The sequence below is a fragment of the Panthera uncia genome, assembly GCF_023721935.1.
Source record: "Panthera uncia isolate 11264 chromosome C1 unlocalized genomic scaffold, Puncia_PCG_1.0 HiC_scaffold_3, whole genome shotgun sequence".
NCBI lineage: Eukaryota > Metazoa > Chordata > Mammalia > Carnivora > Felidae > Panthera > Panthera uncia.
Genome location: NW_026057584.1, coordinates 54,147,666 through 54,164,933, shown reverse-complemented (window position 1 = coordinate 54,164,933; position 17,268 = coordinate 54,147,666). Strand labels below are relative to the sequence as shown.

Genomic DNA, 17,268 nt, shown 5'->3' with positions numbered 1-17,268 from the left:
CAATAAGTGATTCAACAATTCTATATATTACTCAGTGCTCATCACAATTAAGTGTGCTGCTAATCCCCTTCACCTATTTAAATCTCACTGAGTTACAGTTTTCTGGGTCTACCAGTTTCCTTTATGAAAATGGTTTTCAAACATTCACATATACTATTTTTTTTAACATTTCCCCACCATAAAATCATTTTGCTATTAGTAGAGGGAAAAAGTGTGTGTGTGTGTGTGTGTGTGTGTTTCCAGAAAGGGGTATTTCCAGACAGAGCATATTTGCATCAATTTAATAAGTTCTGGCAGAATGGCTGGGAAGCTGATCTAATTCACCACAACACTGCTCACTCTCAACTTGTTTCTCTTATATCCTTGGCTGCTGTTTGTCTTTTTGTTGATTCCTTTTTCTTCCCCAACCTTCTAATTATATGGATAGTGTGTGATCTTGTCTTAAGTTCTCTAATCTTCTCTTTATACTTTTCCCCTCAAAGATCTCACCCACTTTCATGTCTAATGATCAATTAACTTTTAATTAATCCTAAATCTGTGGCCTCAGTTCTTATATCTGTCACAATTTCTAAACTTTCATTTCCACTGATAGCCATAACCACTTGGATTTACAACCATTGCCATGTAGGCAAACAAAGTGAGTGTTTGGAATAGAGAATATAATAATATTCTACATCCCTTGAAGTAAGTGTGTAGCACAAATTCTCAAAGTACACACAGTGGGGAGCCATCTATATGGTAAATTTAAGGGAACATCAGAAGACTTTACCTTTCCAAATAGTCCCACAATACTCTTATCCTGGTATAAATAAGATTTAATGAAGGTAAGTAGGAAGTAGAGAAAGAATGATCTTGAACACAGGACTTCTCTATGAAAGACATTTCTGGGGAAGGCTTTTGGAAGGGGCTTTGGGCAGCCAAGGGGTAAGTTGGTAGCATTGCACACTTGGGGTAGACAAAATAAAAGAGATGAGAACAGAAAGATGGTGAAGAACACTTTGTCCCTTTCCCATTTTTTTCCAAAGCAAATGTCTTAAGAACGCCTTTGCCGCCTACCAGGTGATCAGGATTAGAAGAGGGCACAGGGCTGTCCTCACCCAGTTTGATAAGAGTACTCCACTGATTGGTATAAATGTACTTCCATGATGAAAGCAAATTAAAACAACAGTGAGATATCACCTTACACCTTTCAGAATGGCTTGAATAAAAAATACAAAATATAATAGGTTTTGGGAGGATGTGGAGAAAAAGGAACCCTCATGCACTGTTGGTGGGAATATAAACTGGTACAGTTACTATGGAAAACAATATGGAGTTTCCTCAAAAAATTAAAAATAGAAATACCATAATTCCACTACTGGGCATTTACCCAAAGAAAATAAAAACACTAGTTTGAAAAGATTATACATCCCTATGTTTATTGAAACACCATTATTTTTTTTAAATGTTTATTTATTGGGGGCACCTGGGTGGCTCAGTCGGTTGGGCTTCTGACTTCAGCTCAGGTCATGATCTCACTGCTCGTGAGTTCAGGCCCCGCGTCGGGCTCTGTGCTGACAGCTCAGAGCCTGGAGCCTGCTTCAGACTCTGTCTGCCTCTCTCTTTGCCCCTCCCCTGCTTGTGCTCTGTCTCTCTCTCACAAAATATGAAAAATAAAAAAAAACTTCAACAAAAAAATGTTTATTTATTTATTTTGGGAGATAGAGCATGTGGGGAGTGAAGAGAGGGAAAGAAGGGGAGAGAGAGAGAGAGAGAGAGAGAGAGAACATCTTATCCCCAGCAGGCTGGCATTTTCAGTGTGGAGCCTGATGCAGGGCTTAAACTTCCAAACCATGAGATCATGACCTGAGCTGATCAAGAGTTGGATGCTTAACCACCTGAGCCACCCAGGTGCCCCTAAAACATTATTTACAAAAGCCAGGATATGAATGTGTCTGTCAATAGATGAATGGATAAAGAAGATGTGATGATATAGATACAGATACAGATACAGATAGATATAGATATAGATATACACATACACACACATATACACACAATGGAATATTACTCAGTCATAAAAAATGAGATCTTGCTATTGGGACATTTGGACAGACCTACAGGGTATTTATGCTAAGTGAAATAAGTCAGAGAAAGAAAAATACCACAGGACTTTACTTGTATGTAGAATCTGAAAAATAAAACAAATGAATAAACAAACTACAAGCAGAAACAGACTCAAATACTGAGAACAAACTAATGGTTGCCAGAGGGGGATGGACAAAATGGGTGAAAGGGAATGAGAAGTACACACTTCCAGCTAAGTCATGAGGATAAAAGGTACAGCATAGGGAATATGACCAACGGTGTCGTAATAGCACTGTGTGGTGACCAATGGTAGCTACAGCTATGGTGAGCATAGCATAAGGTATAGACCTGTCGAATAACTATGTTACATACCTGAAACTAATATAACATTGTGTGTCAATTAAACTTGAATTTATAAAAATAATAAATTATAAGGCAAATGATAACAAGTACTTACAATAGATATTTTTGATGTTGCCACCTGTAATTAAGCAAGCATTAACACTATATGCCATTTTTTTTTCTTTCTTGCAGTTATGTACTTTATTCAAGCAGGTGAATCCAGACAACTTTCTCCGTGAGGTGAGACAGTATCCATTAACCTGTGGGTCTTATGATCTCTTCCATCTGAGCAACTGTTCTCCCATATTAGTCTGGTTCTAAGACTGTGGGGAAAGTTAAGTAACTGGTTCTTAAATTTTTAAATTGTCATTTCTATGATATGTTATCTCCAAACTAGACCCTGAGATAATGTATATATATTGAGGGGAACTTTGAAAACATAAATTTGTTTTATATTACTTGCTCTTCTTGGGGTGCAACCACAGAACACCATTGTGCAGTGGGGATTGATGCCTTCACTGCCTGTGTGTCCCTGACTCTGAGTCATACAGGATTGAATTCTTTTACTTCCCTGCAAAAATGAATGATTCTATTTAAGTATGTAGTTTAAATGAGCTCAGTTCAGAGTAGGCTCCCAAATTCCCTGCTTTTGTTGGCAGTATCTTTAACCTATGAGAATTAACTAATATACCTGAGTCTTAAACTGGCAACATCATTTTCTGGCTATGATTTCCTTTGTGGCCCAGGAAAACCCTTAACTTACAGATCTATCTCATAGAATTAAAAGTCCTTATTAATACCAAAAAAAAGTACTTCCATGCTATTGCTTTATTAATCATCATGTAAACAGATGAAGGGGAAGAGTGAGGGAACAGGTTGGCAGGGGAATCTGCAGTGTCATTACAAAGCAGCTTATTTACACAGAGCCGTTCCTTAGAGCTCACTTTCGGTCTTACAGAAAAAGTTAACGTGTCTGAAATTCAGGAGAATGGCACTGCCTGCCCAAGGCCGACACTACTTTCTATGATTCTTGGAGGGCAAAATATTTTATCTCTTTTAGTCTCAGTTTCCTCAACTATAAAATGAGATTTGATCAGATGATTGTTAAATCCCTTGTAACACTTGAATTCTATAACTCTAAATGTGGGCATTGTAAGCCTGCATCCTCTACTGAATAGTTCTGTGGTTTTGGGGGAGTCTCTTAATATTCTGGGTGTCTGTTTAACCTTAGGAGTTTTCAAATATTACTATGGATTTGGCTTTGGTGCTCACCTTGGAGGGAAGACACTATCTCTAATCTGTTAGCAGTGCAATGGGCACTGCATTTACTAAATTGCCTAATTCCACCTGCTGCATTTTGGGGTTAGAAAAATGAGAAGCACTTTATTATCACCAAGAGAAAATCCTGTGATGAGTATATTCTTGTAATAGTCTGGTAGAATTGTTCTCTTTACTTTTTTTAAGTTTTTATTTAAATTCCAGTTAGTTAATATATAATGTAATATTAGTTTTAAGTATAAAATATAGTGATTCAACAGTTCCATACAATACCTGGTCCTCATCACAACAAATGCTCTCCTTAATCCCCATTACCTATTTAACCCATTCCCCTCCCCTCTGGTAATCATTAGTTTGTTTGTTCTCTGTAGTTAAGAGTCAGTTTCTTGGTTTGCCTCTCTCTCTCTCTTTTTTTCCTTTGCTCATTTGTTTTGTTCCTTAAATTCCACATGAGTAAAATCATATGGTGTCTGTCTTTCTCTGACTAACTTATTTCACTTAGTATAATACCCTCTTGTTCCATCCATGTCCTTGCAAATGGTATGATTTCATTATTTTTTATGGCTGAATAATATTCCTCTGTGTGTGTGTGTGTGTGTATGGACACACCACATCTTCTTTATCCATTCATCAGTTGATGGACATATTTGGGCTGTTTTAATAATTTGGCTATTGTAGATAATGCTGCTATAAACATTGAGGTGCATGTATCCCTTTGAATTAGTATTTTTGTATAGTTTGAGTAAATACTTAGTAGTACAATTGCTGGATTGTAGGGTAGTTCTATTTTTGACTTTCTGAGGAAGCTCCATACTGTTTCCAGAGTTGCTGCACCAGTTTGTATTCCCACCAATAGTGTAAAAGGTTCCTCTTTCTCCACATCTTCACTAACACAGGTATCTTCTGTTGTGTTTAGCCATTCTGACAGGTGTGAGGTGATATGTGATTATAGTTTTGATTTGTATTTCCCTGATGACTGGTGATGTTGAGCATCTTTTCATGTGTGTGCTGGTCATTTGTATGCCTTTTGAAAAATGTCTTTTCATGTGTTGTGCCCAATTCTTAACTGGATTATTTGTTTTGGGGGATGTTGAGTTTGGTAAGTTCTTTATAGATTTTGGATACAAACCCTTCAACAGGTATGCAAATAGCTTCTCCCATTCTGTTGGCTGTCTTTTAGTTTTGTTGATTGTTCCCCTCACTGTGTAGAAGTTTTTTATTTTGATGAAGTCCCAATAGTTTATTTTTGCTTTTTTTACTTGCCTCAGGAGACATGTCTAGAAAGAAGTTGCTATAGCCGATGTCAAGGAGGTTACTGCATATTCTCCTCTAGGATGTTTATGTCTTCATGTATTACATTTCAAATTTATTTTTGTGTATGGTGTAAGAAAGTGGTCTAGTTTCATTCTTCTACATGTTGCTCTCCAGTTTTACCAACACCATTTGTTGAAGAGACTGTATTTTTTCTCACTGGATATTCTTTCCTGCTTTGTTGAAGATTAATTGACTATATACTTGTGGGTTCATTTCTGGGTCCTCAGTGCTGTACTATTGACCTGTGTGTCTTTTTTTGTGCCAGTAATGTACTGTTTTGGACTACTACACTTCGGTAATATAACTTGAAGTCTGGAATTGTGATGCCTCCAGCTTTGCTATTCTTTTGCAAAGTTGCTTTGACTATTTGGCTATTGTAAAACTTTAACAATATTTATTCTTCCAATCTATGAGCACAGAATATCTTTCCATTCCTTTGTATCATTTTCCATTTCTTTCATCAGTGTTTTATAGTTTTGAGAGTATAGGTCTTTTACCTCTTTAGTAAGGTTTATTCCTAACCAAATTGTTTTTGGTGCAATTGTAAATGGGATTGATTTCTTAATTTCTATTTCTGCTGCTTCATTATTGGTGTATATAAATGCAGCAGATTTTTGTGTGTTGATTTTGTATCCTACAACTTTACTGAATTCATTATGAATTCTAGTAATTTTTTGGTAGAGTCTTTTGGGTTTGCTATATAGAGTATCATGTCATCTGCAAATAGTGAAAATTTTACTTCTTCCTTGCTGATTTGAATACCTTTCATTTCTTTTTGTTGTATGATTGCTGAGGCTAGGACTTCCAGTACTTGTTAAATAACAGTGGTGAGTGTGGATATCCCTGTTTTGTTCCTTCACTTTTATACTAAATAACAGATGATCTATCACCTTTTAATTTATATTAAAATAAAACCAATTTCTCAATGAAAATAAATCTTGATTTTTTATTTAAAACCATCTGTTCATTTAATTTTTCTTCTAAGAAAAATAAATAAAAGCAATAAAATAAATGAATTAAAAGCAAAGCAATAAATTGCTTGCTTTGGTAACAATAACCTTCACTTTAAGTCTTAATAAATGTGGGTTGGTTGGCAGTGCAGACAAATGTGCAGAATTTAAAAGATAAGAGGAATTTAGTATCTCTTAGAAACTTAGTTAAGAAGATGAGATGCACAGTGATGCCCGGGTGGCTCAGTCAGTTAAGTGTCTGACTTCGGCTCAGGTCATGATCCTGTGATTTGTGAGTTCAAGCCCTACTTTGGGCTCTGTGCTGACAGCTTAGAGCCGAGAGCCTGTTTCAAAGTCTGTTATCTCCCTCTCTTTCTGCTCTTCCTCTACTTGTACTGTGTCTGGCTCTCTCAAAAATAAACATTAAACTTTTTTGTTAATAAAAAAAAGATGTGATGAACAAAAATAAATTCAAAATGGATGAAAGACCTAAATGTGAGACAGGAAACCATCAAGATCCTATAGGAGAAAATAGGCAGCAACCTCTTTGACCTGGGTTTCAGAAACTTCTTACTTGACATATCTCTAAAGGCAAGAGAAATAAAAGCAAAAAATGAACTGTTGGGACCTCATCAAGGTAATAAGCTATGGCACAGCAAAGGAAACAATCAACAAAACCAAAAGGCAACTGGTGGAATGGGAGAAGATATTTGCAAACGACATATCCAATAAAGGGTTGTCCAAAATCTATAAAGAACTTACCAAACTCAACACCCAAAACAAATAATCCAGTAGAAATGGGCAGAAGACATGAATAGACACTTTTCCAAAGAAGACAGCCAGATGGTCAACAGACACATGAAAAGATGCTCAACATTGCTCACCATCAGGGAAATACAAATCAAAACCACAATGAGATACCACCTCACACTGGTCAGAGTGGCTAAAATTAACTCAGGAAACAACAGATGTTGGTGAGGATGTGGAGAAAGGGGAACCCTATTGCACTGTTGGTGGGAATGCAAGCTGGTGCAGCCAGTCTGGAAAATAGTGTGGAGGCTCCTCAAAAAATTAAAAATAGAAATACCTTAAAACAAGCAATTGTACTACTAGGAAGTTATCACAAGGATACAAAAATGCTGTTTTGAAGGGGCATGTGTACATGCACCCCAATGTTTATAGCAGCACTTTCAACAATAGCCAAATTATGGAAAAGCCCAAATGTCCATTAACTGATGAATGGATTAAGAAAATGTGGTATGTATATATTACATACATACACACACAATGGAATGTTACTTGGCAATGAAAAAGAATGAAACTTTGCCATTGGAGGATATTTTGCAACTGGAGGATATTTTGCTAAGTGGAATAAGTCAGGGAAAGACAGGTATCATATGATTTTGCTCATGTGTGGAATTTGAGAAACTTAATAGATGATCATAGAGGAAGAGAAGGAAAAATAAGATAAAAAACAGAAAGGGAGGGAAACTATAAATATAGAGAACACACTGAGGGTTGCTGGAGGGGAGATGGGTGGGGGGAAGTGGCTAAATGGGCGCTGGGCATTAAGGAGGGCACTTGTTAGAATGAGTACTGGGTGTCATATGTAAGTGATAAATCACTGGATTCTACTCCTAAAGCCAAGACTACACTGTATGTTAACTGACTTGAGAATAAAAGAAAAGAAAGGAAGGAGGAAAGAATGAACATTGATGCATTTAGTGTTATTCTTTTTTTATTTCAACCACTTGGTCTCAATTGAGGGTGATTTTGCTCCCCAGGGAACATTTGGCAATGTCCATGGACATTTTTTAGCTGTGACAACTGGGTGGCTGGGGGAGGCGTGCCACTGGCATCTAGTTGATAGAGACCAGGAATGTTGCTATATATCCTGTAATGCACAGGACAGCTCTCCACAGCAAAGAATTCTCTGGGCCAAAATGTCAGCAGTGCTGAGATTGAGAAGACCTGATTTAGACCAATCACAATAACCAAAGATCATTAGACATAAGACTAAGGTTTAACAAAGTAATCAAGGTTTGGCAGCTTTCCTTTGCCTCAGGGTGGAATCAGGGTTTAAGTGCTTCAAGGCCATCCAACAACAAAGTCAGTTTGCGTAATGACACTTGCTGTCTGGAGGTTGTATAATTGCACTAGACCTTGACAAAGATTGAACCTATGGAACACGACCTATATAGAAGATCTAAGAATGGTAATGACTTTAAGGAAAGATAAATCTTTTTCCATGAGATAACTACAACAAGTGGGGAGATATTTATTTTAAACTCTCATATCACAAGAAGCATACTTTATTAATTTGGGGACAGTTGAGAATAATGTTGACTCTATTTGTTCCTTCAGTTCCTTGGGAGAGAGAGGAACATTGGAAGCAAAACTGGCAAAGCAAAAAGACAAGAGCTAATTATAGTCCAGCAGCTATGAATAAAGAGTGAGCAACTTATACCAAAAATTGCATAATGATGTGATTTAAATAATGCTTTTGAAATCATAAAATATTTGCATTTTGTGAATGTTTGCAGTTTTTGGTACATGCTCAAATTATCTGTAATACATAAATTTTAAAGTAATTTAAACATTTTTGTACTTTAGTATTTATATTTCAGTTGGGTTCTATGTTTTAGTATATGTACATGGAAATATCATCTTAGAAGTAACTTCTGTGGGAACAAGATACAAGCTAATTTTGGGCACCCGGGTGGCTCATTTGGTTAAGCATCTGACTTCAGCTCAGGTCATGATCTCACAGTGAGTTCCACCCCCACATCGGGCTCTCTGCTGTTAGCACAGAGCCCACTTCAGATCCTTTGTCTCCTTCTCTCTCTGCCCTCCCATCCCCCAAAATACATACATACATACATGCAGTTTTAAAAAAGTTAATTTCACGTATTATGGTTTTCTAGTGGGTAATGTAAAACAACAAAATCATAGCTTGGTGGTGTGACAGAAGTGGTTTGGGGGGCTCTTGGGTGGCTCAGTCTGTTAAGAATCCGACTCTTGATTTTGGCTCAGGTCATGATCTCACAGTTCATGGGTTCGAGTCCTGCATTGGGCTCCATGCTGACAGTGTGGAGCCTGCTTGGGATTCTTTCTCTCCCTCTCTGTCTTCCCCTCCCCCACTCACACTCACACGAGTGTTCTCTCTCTCAAAATAAATAAATAAACTTAAAAAAAGAGTGGTTTGGAGTGACAGTATGGTGACTAAACAGCTATCCCAATACCACTGTGAACTACTATGGTCCCAGTATTCAATAGGAAGTGCTCAGAGGGAAATAACTTAGGTGGGAGAAGTACTAAGTAAAGGGTAGAAAGGAGGTACAGGATGAGGGCAATCACATTGAAAGATTTGATTCAGATAGATAAGAAGGCTTTAATTCACTTTATTTTTCAATGAAAAGGGATTCTAATCTCAAAATGCAAAACTGAGACTACATGGTTTTCATTACCTTATTTCTTTCTTCATTGAATATTGTCTGCTTATTTCTTGCTGGTTCTTTTAGCAGGTCAACGAAGTCATCATGGAGATCTTCCAAATTCAGATTCATTTTTAAAATGTCTCCCTGCTGTACAAAGAGATGGTTAGTCAGAGTCTGGGCCAGGAAAGATGGAGGCACAGTGCTACACAACAACCACTTGGAAGAAAACATAGGCCATTTGCAACCTTTCAGCAAATGTACTCTACAGGAGAGTGACTATGCCCAGCCCAGGATGTGACTTACAAAATTATCTTGTGAAGTTTCCAGCTCCCCTCCTACCTCACTCCTTTGATCAAGTTCATTGCCGGTAAAAACTGGTGGTTCAAAAGCCCAGCAGGAACAAAGTCATTGCTCTAATAGGATGCACCTACAGGGAGCGTTTTCCAGAGGAAAAAAAAAAAAACATTGTGCATGGCAGTCTAAGCCATTAGGAAAGTCTGGGGGAGTGGTGAGGAGGAAGAAATGTCTGAAGGTTCTGGTGGAGAGCAAAGAGGAAATCCAGAGATTTTACGTAAGTAAATATTTGGGAGACTCAGGAAGAGAGGAAGGAGATATCACTGAGTACGTTAAAGAAAAAACAATTGAGAACAAAGGATGCTTCATGTGGATGATGATATTTTGCTCATGTAGCTCATAGGGCTGTTTTAGTCATGGAAGTATAGGTGTTTGCAAGCTGCCAGGGAACCCCTGTGGGGGCTGAGAAGACTTTGGAAAGGTAAAAGGAGCATCAGGTACACCACATTTAGGATGATTAATTATACTGCACCAGAACATTCCCTATTCCACCTGAAACATGATCAGGCCCATGGTCAGATGGGCCTTAAAGAAACAGCATGTTCCTCAATGTGCTCAACGTGCTATATGGACTCAGAGAATTTGGGGAGATGCTTACTGGGGAGACTCAACTTTTAGTCTAACTCTAAAACTTAAGCTGGTTTGTGCTATTGGTTAAGTTACTCTGCTTTGGTACACACTTGACATCTAATTCCAAAATGGTGGTTGTTGTGGAAAGAATGCTAGAGTTTGAATTGTATCTAATTCCAGAACCTCCACTACTGATGGTGAGGCCCCGGGCAAAGCACTTTTACATTCTTTGAACTTCACCTCTAAAACAAGGAAAACAACATTTGCTTTACTACCATCACAAGATTATTTGCAAATCACTGAAGTAATATATATGAAAAGACTTTGTAAATCTCAAATTGCTATCCAAATAGAAAGGATTATTATCACTATTTTAGCCTTGATAGGGATTTCTGGGCCTATTTTTAATAACCCCTACAAAAGAGCCATAGCACCAACCTTAAAAACATAAAAACTAGATGTTTATGCTTTCATGCAAACATATGTAAACTGTTAGTAAGCATTCTTTGACAAGCTTTTGTTCAGGCTGTAACTGGTAAGAGCCTTGCTGATGCCCGTGTCTCTTGCCAGAGAGGCTCTTCCTCACTTTTATATCCACCCAAATCACATCTTTTTGAGCTATGTATTGAATGATTTTTCTTCTCTGTATCAATCCTTTGAGTTTTTACTACAAATGCCACAACTCTTTCTGGAGAACAAGCTTCAGGCAAAGAATAGTGTTAAATGTGTGGGACCCTAAGCTGAACAGAGTCATAGGGTTTCTTCAGGTGTAATGGAGTAAATGGTTTGGGGTACTAATGGTAGTTATATGTGATGATCACAGTAGGAAAGAATGGGGGAATCAGAGAGGCAGGGACCCAGACCACAAAGGAACTGTGGAGGAGGCAGCATTTAGGTTTGGCTTTGAGAGATAGTAAAATTTAGATAAGCAGAGAGAGAAGGTCATGTACAGGAAGGTTTAGGAGGAGAAAACTCAGAAATGTGGGGTAGCAGACCAGTGAGACAGGAGCCTACGATGAGTATAGAAGCACAGTGATTTGGAAAGACAGCCTTGGAATACCGGAAGGCCTTGATTTTAAACTTTATATAGTAAGCAATGAAGAATTTGTAGTCAAGTGTTTTGAGTGTAAAAATGACATTAGCATTAGGAAGCGTAATCCAGCTGGAATGTATAATCAGGATGCTCCTGACTAGTGCAAAAGGGAATCCAAGTGATGTGTTGGGAATAAGAAAAAGAGGGTGCAATCCTGATTACAGGGGTGTAACAAGAATGGGAAATGAGGAAGTGAGGAGAGGGAGTGGGTAGAGCTTTCAGAAAGAACGGCCATGAAGGTGAAAGCAGAAAGGAATATCACTTTGAGAGAGTAAATTTTATTAAGTGGACCTCACTTGAAGAAGTACAACAGAAATGGGAGGGATGTTGTAGATAGTAAAGAGCAAAGAGTCAGGGGAAGTAGCAGTTTTCAAGCTGTGTCCTGGAAGTCAAGAGAAGAAACAGATCCTCGGAGGGTTGGATGGAGGTGGGGAGGAAATGATCATTGTTTAAAAAGATAATATAAGACCCATGGCACATTCATACATTATTGATGGCATTAAAATTCTAAAATATTTGTGGAATTTAATTTAACGTATGTATATTAGGAACATTAACAATTTTGTACTCATTTACCCAAATCTGCCCTGGAGAGCTTATGTGTAGGTAACAATACAAGAGAAAAAAAAAAATCTTTATGCACGAAGATGTTCATTGCAGTGTTAATTAAATGGTAAAATAAAAAAAGAAAAAAAGTTGAAAATCTGTTTCTTAAAGAAAAAAGATAATTTGGTCATCCACTCAGTTAAAAGATAAGCAAACTATTCTGAATGGACTGAGTACTCAAATTTATGATGTGGAAATTCATACAGAAAAAAAAAAGGTTGCTAGAAATAGAATTCTGCTCTGAACTGCAAGAGCACCATTATGTCTCCATATCAACAATAATCACAATAACCATGGGTGTCTTCACATTCAATCCTCAGGGTTACTCTGTGATTAGGATCCCCTATTTCCTCCATTTTATAGATCAAGAAACTGAGACTCAAAGAGATGAAGTAACTTGCCCCAAATCACAAATCCAGTTATTTGGAGAATTGGTATTCTGAGGCAGCTGTATTTTACTCTACGGCTTGTGCTCTTAATTACCTTGTCATTCTCTACATCTTAAGTAACTAGTTCTTTCAGCCAGTTGTTAAAATAGTACTAATGAAGCTAGTTTTCATAAAATACAGACAAAACAATATATGCATTTCTCTCTCATAACTGGATTTTTGCCTAGGGATTAGACATCAACATATTTTCTATTTTTTATTCCATCAGCTTATTACTTCATGAAAGATGCTAATGATTAGTTCAATACTTCCATGAAGCTAAATGTTCAATGAATCTAATACGTGAAGATTTAGTTTTATTTTCTCCGGGGCCACAATTTGGAAGGAAAAAGAACCCTTACATTTATTATCTGGGAATGAAAGTATAAGGCTACTTCATACAGACTTTACTTTGATTTTAATGGCATACATTTATCCTTTAGGATGTGATCCATGAAAATGTAAATGAGACACCTTAATTGTGTTTAGCCCTCATTCCCAGCAATATTTTTCTCTGCAGTGATGGAAAAGAAACAGAATTAATTATCAGAAACACCCAGATAATTATGTTAGAAAGCTGTGAAACAAATGTGCACATTATGTCCCTTGAGAATTTCCATTAGAACATCTTTGGACCAGAAGATACTTATCAACACATTTTTATTTATATCACTTGAAAATACATACTCTGGGAAGAAGAAATTACCTTCAGCTTTTCTTCAAGCTCTGTGAGAGAGACGCATAATTCAGTGATAGATTCAAGAACCTCTTTGTGTTTTGCCACTATTTTCTCAGCATATTTCTGCCCTTCTTCAAAACCTGGTGAGGAGAAGGGACAAAAGACAAAAAACAAAACAAAACAAAACAAAACAACTATTTTTTGAGGTCAAATCCTTAGCAGAAAACAAACAAACAAACAAACAAACTCTGCTAGGGTGTTAATTCATTTCCCCAGTATCTGGTGTAAAGGCTGGTAGATAGTAAGTGCTTAATAAATACTTGTTGAATAGATAAATAAATGAATGAAGGCATGAAAAACAGGTACCCTAGGAAAATGGTTACAAATCTGCTGTACCACATCACTTTCATGTAGCCTAAACCATGTTGCTTTGTTAATATTCTTAAAGCTCCACTCTAATCCATTTTCTCCTGTTTTTGAACATTCAATCATTCTTTATTCATGGATTCAAAGCCCTCCATAATATAGTTTCAAGGTGCTTCTCCCAAACGTATGCCACCCTAGTTCCCTCACACATTTAGTTCTGGTCAAACTGAACCAGCAACTCTCCCCCTGCGAATCCCCATAGCCAGAGTATTCTTTCCTATACCAAGAATACCCTTCCCCCACTCTCTGCTGTCAAAACCCTATGTACTCTTCAAGATCTACTTCAAATAGCAATATCTCTGAAATGTTCTTAATCTTTGCCTGCCTAGATTTTTTTTCTCTCTACCTGAATAACAATAAAAATAGCTACCATGTAGTGAGTGTTCATTGTTTGACTATGGCTAAACATTGTATTTTATTTATTTATTTATTTATTTATTCATTCATTCATTCATTCATTCATTTACCATTTCAACCATTTTTGAGTGTGCAGTACAGTGGCATTGAATACATTCTCATTGTTGTGCAGCCATCACCACTATCCATCTCCACAACTTTTTCATCTTCCCAAACTGAAACTCTGTACCCATTAAAAAACAGCTCCCATTTCTCTCTGCCCCTAACTCCTGGTAACCACTACTCTACTTTCTATCTCTTAAATCCGACTACTCTGGGTCCCTGCTGTAAGTGGAATCACATAATATTTGTCTTTTTGTGTTTGGCTTCTTTCACTTGGCATTATGTCTTTAAGGCTCATCCCTGTTGTTAACAGGTTATGGCTAAGCACTTTATACGCATTAATGTAATTCTCCTTGGATTCTCTAGGTTCTATCGCATTTTACATATGACAAAACTGAGACTCAAAGAGTCTCAGGTTACCCAGACAATCATTGCAGGAGCAGGGATTTGAAACCAGGATTACAGACTCCATGGCTTAGACTAAGCTGTATTTCACGTTGTTATGAGCTGAACTGTGTCTCCTCCAGAATTCGTAAATTGAAGCCTCAACCTCCAGTATCTCAGAATGTTACCACATTTGGAGATAAGGTCCTTCAAGAGGTGATTAAGTAAAAATGAGGCCATTAGGACGGGCCCTAATCCAATATGACTGGATCCCTCCCACAAAAGATGAGGGAGAGACACCAATGCGAGCCTGTGCACAGAGGAATGCCTGTATGAAAAGGCAGCAAGAACTCAGCCGGCAGCCAGCCAAGGAAAGAAGCCTCAGGCAACACCAATCCTGTCAGCACCTCAACCTTGTGATCTTGGACTTCCAGCCTCCAGAACTGTGAGGAAATGAATTTCTGTTGTTTCAGCTGCCCAGTCTATGGTATCTTGTGATGTTAACCCTAGCAAACCAATACTCACTTTTCATACCTTTCTTACTGCATTAACCATAACATGACTTCTAGGCCTAGGTTGTGGATTCTCAAATGAAGAAACTAAGTTTTACTTGTCTTTAAATCAATCACACCTCTTCATAGATAATAGGTATTCAAATTTTTTTAGATAAATTTATTTGCATTAAAATTCTGGGTCCAATGATGTTTGGGTAGCCTGTAAGAGTTAAAATAATATTCCTAAAGCATCTTACTCGATGAAAATTTTGAAAATTGCATAGCTTTCATACTGAGCAGATGAAGATTGATGACATTCATTTATTTATACAAGGTATTTACTCAATGATTCATTTATTCACCAAATATTTGTGAAGTACTTAGTACATACCACAAAGCAGTAAACTAACAGGCAAAATCCCTTCTCTCATGGAGCTTACAGTCTGGTGTAAAAGCCAGGCAATAGACAAATAACTATACAATTTGTCAGGTGGTGATAAGGGCCAGGAATGCAGACAAAGCAGGATGCAGGATGATGAATAATGGGAGGGGGATTTAACTTGTCTTGGTCTTTGTGAGTAGTTAGTGTGTTTGGAAACTGAATAGAATACAGTGGATAAAATACACTGGAATAAGCGGAGCATTGTTCTGGTTTTACTACCCTGGGGATGAGCGACAGGAATAGGGGAGAAAAGAACACAGAGAAGGAGGGTTTACACAATATAGTGAAAATCCAAAGGCCTCCTCTCCTGCAGGCAGAAGTTACTTCCTATTTTCCCTCCTGCTTACTTTTATAGAGATGGGCTCTTATCTTGAGTCTCTTCCCCCAAGTAGTTGCTACAGTGAGGACCCTGAAGGCCTGCCATGCTCTGCTTTCTGCTGGATTAGGTGGCTATAGATTTGTTCAATGGCAAATTGCTGGATATTTTTAAAAAGACCTCACCATATAAGCGCTGGGCTAGGTCACTGATCTCCTGAATCCTTTCTTCTTGCTGAGGCACTGAGGGCATGATATACTTATTGAACTGCTGGTGGAGAATTTCCACAGCTTCCTTTGTCTTGCACTCTGTAGAGTATTTTCCAACTCTTACAACTGTGGCACTTGCGTCTTCATACCAAAAATGACACTAAATTAAAATGGGATAAAGTATAGATTAAGGAGACACCATCCTTCTAAAGTTCTTCATTTTGACCACTGAAGTATCAAATTTCAAATCCCTCAAACTTTATAATCACATTAGTTTGAACTTTCTAAGTTATAATAAAGAAAATATCAAAATATGATCATATGTTTTTGCACTAGGGTATTAGAGTCAGTTAAGAAAATAAAGGTATAGAAATGCATTTGATTTTCCTGCCTTCTTAGATTTACCTAAAATAGAATTCCTAAGAACATTATACACTTACAAGAACATGCAGTAAAAAAAGTGTATAGCACTAAAAATAATTCAAATCTCAGGTAAAAGAAAAGAAAAAAGCCCAAACATACAAAATCTAGTCTATTTTTTTTTGCTTTTATTTTTTTTTAATTTTTTTTATTTTTTAATATATGAAATTTACTGTCAAATTGGTTTCCATACAACAACCAGTGCTCATCCCAAAAGGTGCCCTCCTCAATACCCATCACCCACCCTGCCCTCCCTCCCACCCCCCATCAACCCTCAGTTTGTTCTCAGTTTTTAACAGTCTCTTATGCTTTGGCTCTCTCCCACTCTAACCTCTTTTTTTTTTTTTCCTTCCCCTCCCCCATGGGTTTCTGTTACGTTTCTCAGGATCCACATAAGAGTGAAACCATATGGTATCTGTCTTTCTCTGTATGGCTTATTTCACTTAGCATCACACTCTCCAGTTCCATCCATGTTGCTACAAAAGGCCATATTTCATTTTTTCTCATTGCCACGTAGTATTCCATTGTGTATATAAACCACAATTTCTTTATCCATTCATCAGTTGATGGACATTTAGGCTCTTTCCATAATTTGGCTATTGTTGAGAGTGCCGCTATAAACATTGGGGTACAGGTGCCCCTATGCATCAGTACTCCTGTATCCCTTGGATAAATTCCTAGCAGTGCTATTGCTGGGTCATAGGGTAGGTCTTTTTTTAATTTTCTGAGGAACCTCCACACTGTTTTCCAGAGTGGCTGCACCAGTTTGCATTCCCACCAACAGTGCAAGAGGGTTCCCGTTTCTCCACATCCTGTCCAGCATCTATAGTCTCCTGATTTGTTCATTTTGGCCACTCTGACTGGCGTGAGGTGATATCTGAGTGTGGTTTTGATTTGTATTTCCCTGATGAGGAGTGACGTTGAGCATCTTTTCATGTGCCTGTTGGCCATCTGGATGTCTTCTTTAGAGAAGTGTCTATTCATGTTTTCTGCCCATTTC

General features: G+C 37.6%; 1 protein-coding gene across 3 annotated transcripts in view; it reads right to left on the bottom strand.

Moving 5' to 3' along the window:
- CCDC141 (coiled-coil domain containing 141) overlaps positions 1-17,268 on the bottom strand; it is a 227,171-nt gene that overhangs the window by 17,666 nt on the left and 192,237 nt on the right. For all 3 annotated transcript variants that reach the window (XR_007454356.1, XM_049615429.1, XM_049615430.1), the window contains exons 20-22: positions 15,825-16,008; positions 13,146-13,258; positions 9,419-9,535 (exon numbers count right to left, since the gene is read on the bottom strand). Coding sequence is in view for 2 of the 3 variants with exons in the window: in XM_049615429.1 (XP_049471386.1) it covers positions 9,419-9,535; positions 13,146-13,258; positions 15,825-16,008 (414 nt within the window). In the remaining variant the exon portion in view is untranslated. The remainder of the gene's footprint in view (positions 1-9,418; positions 9,536-13,145; positions 13,259-15,824; positions 16,009-17,268) is intronic.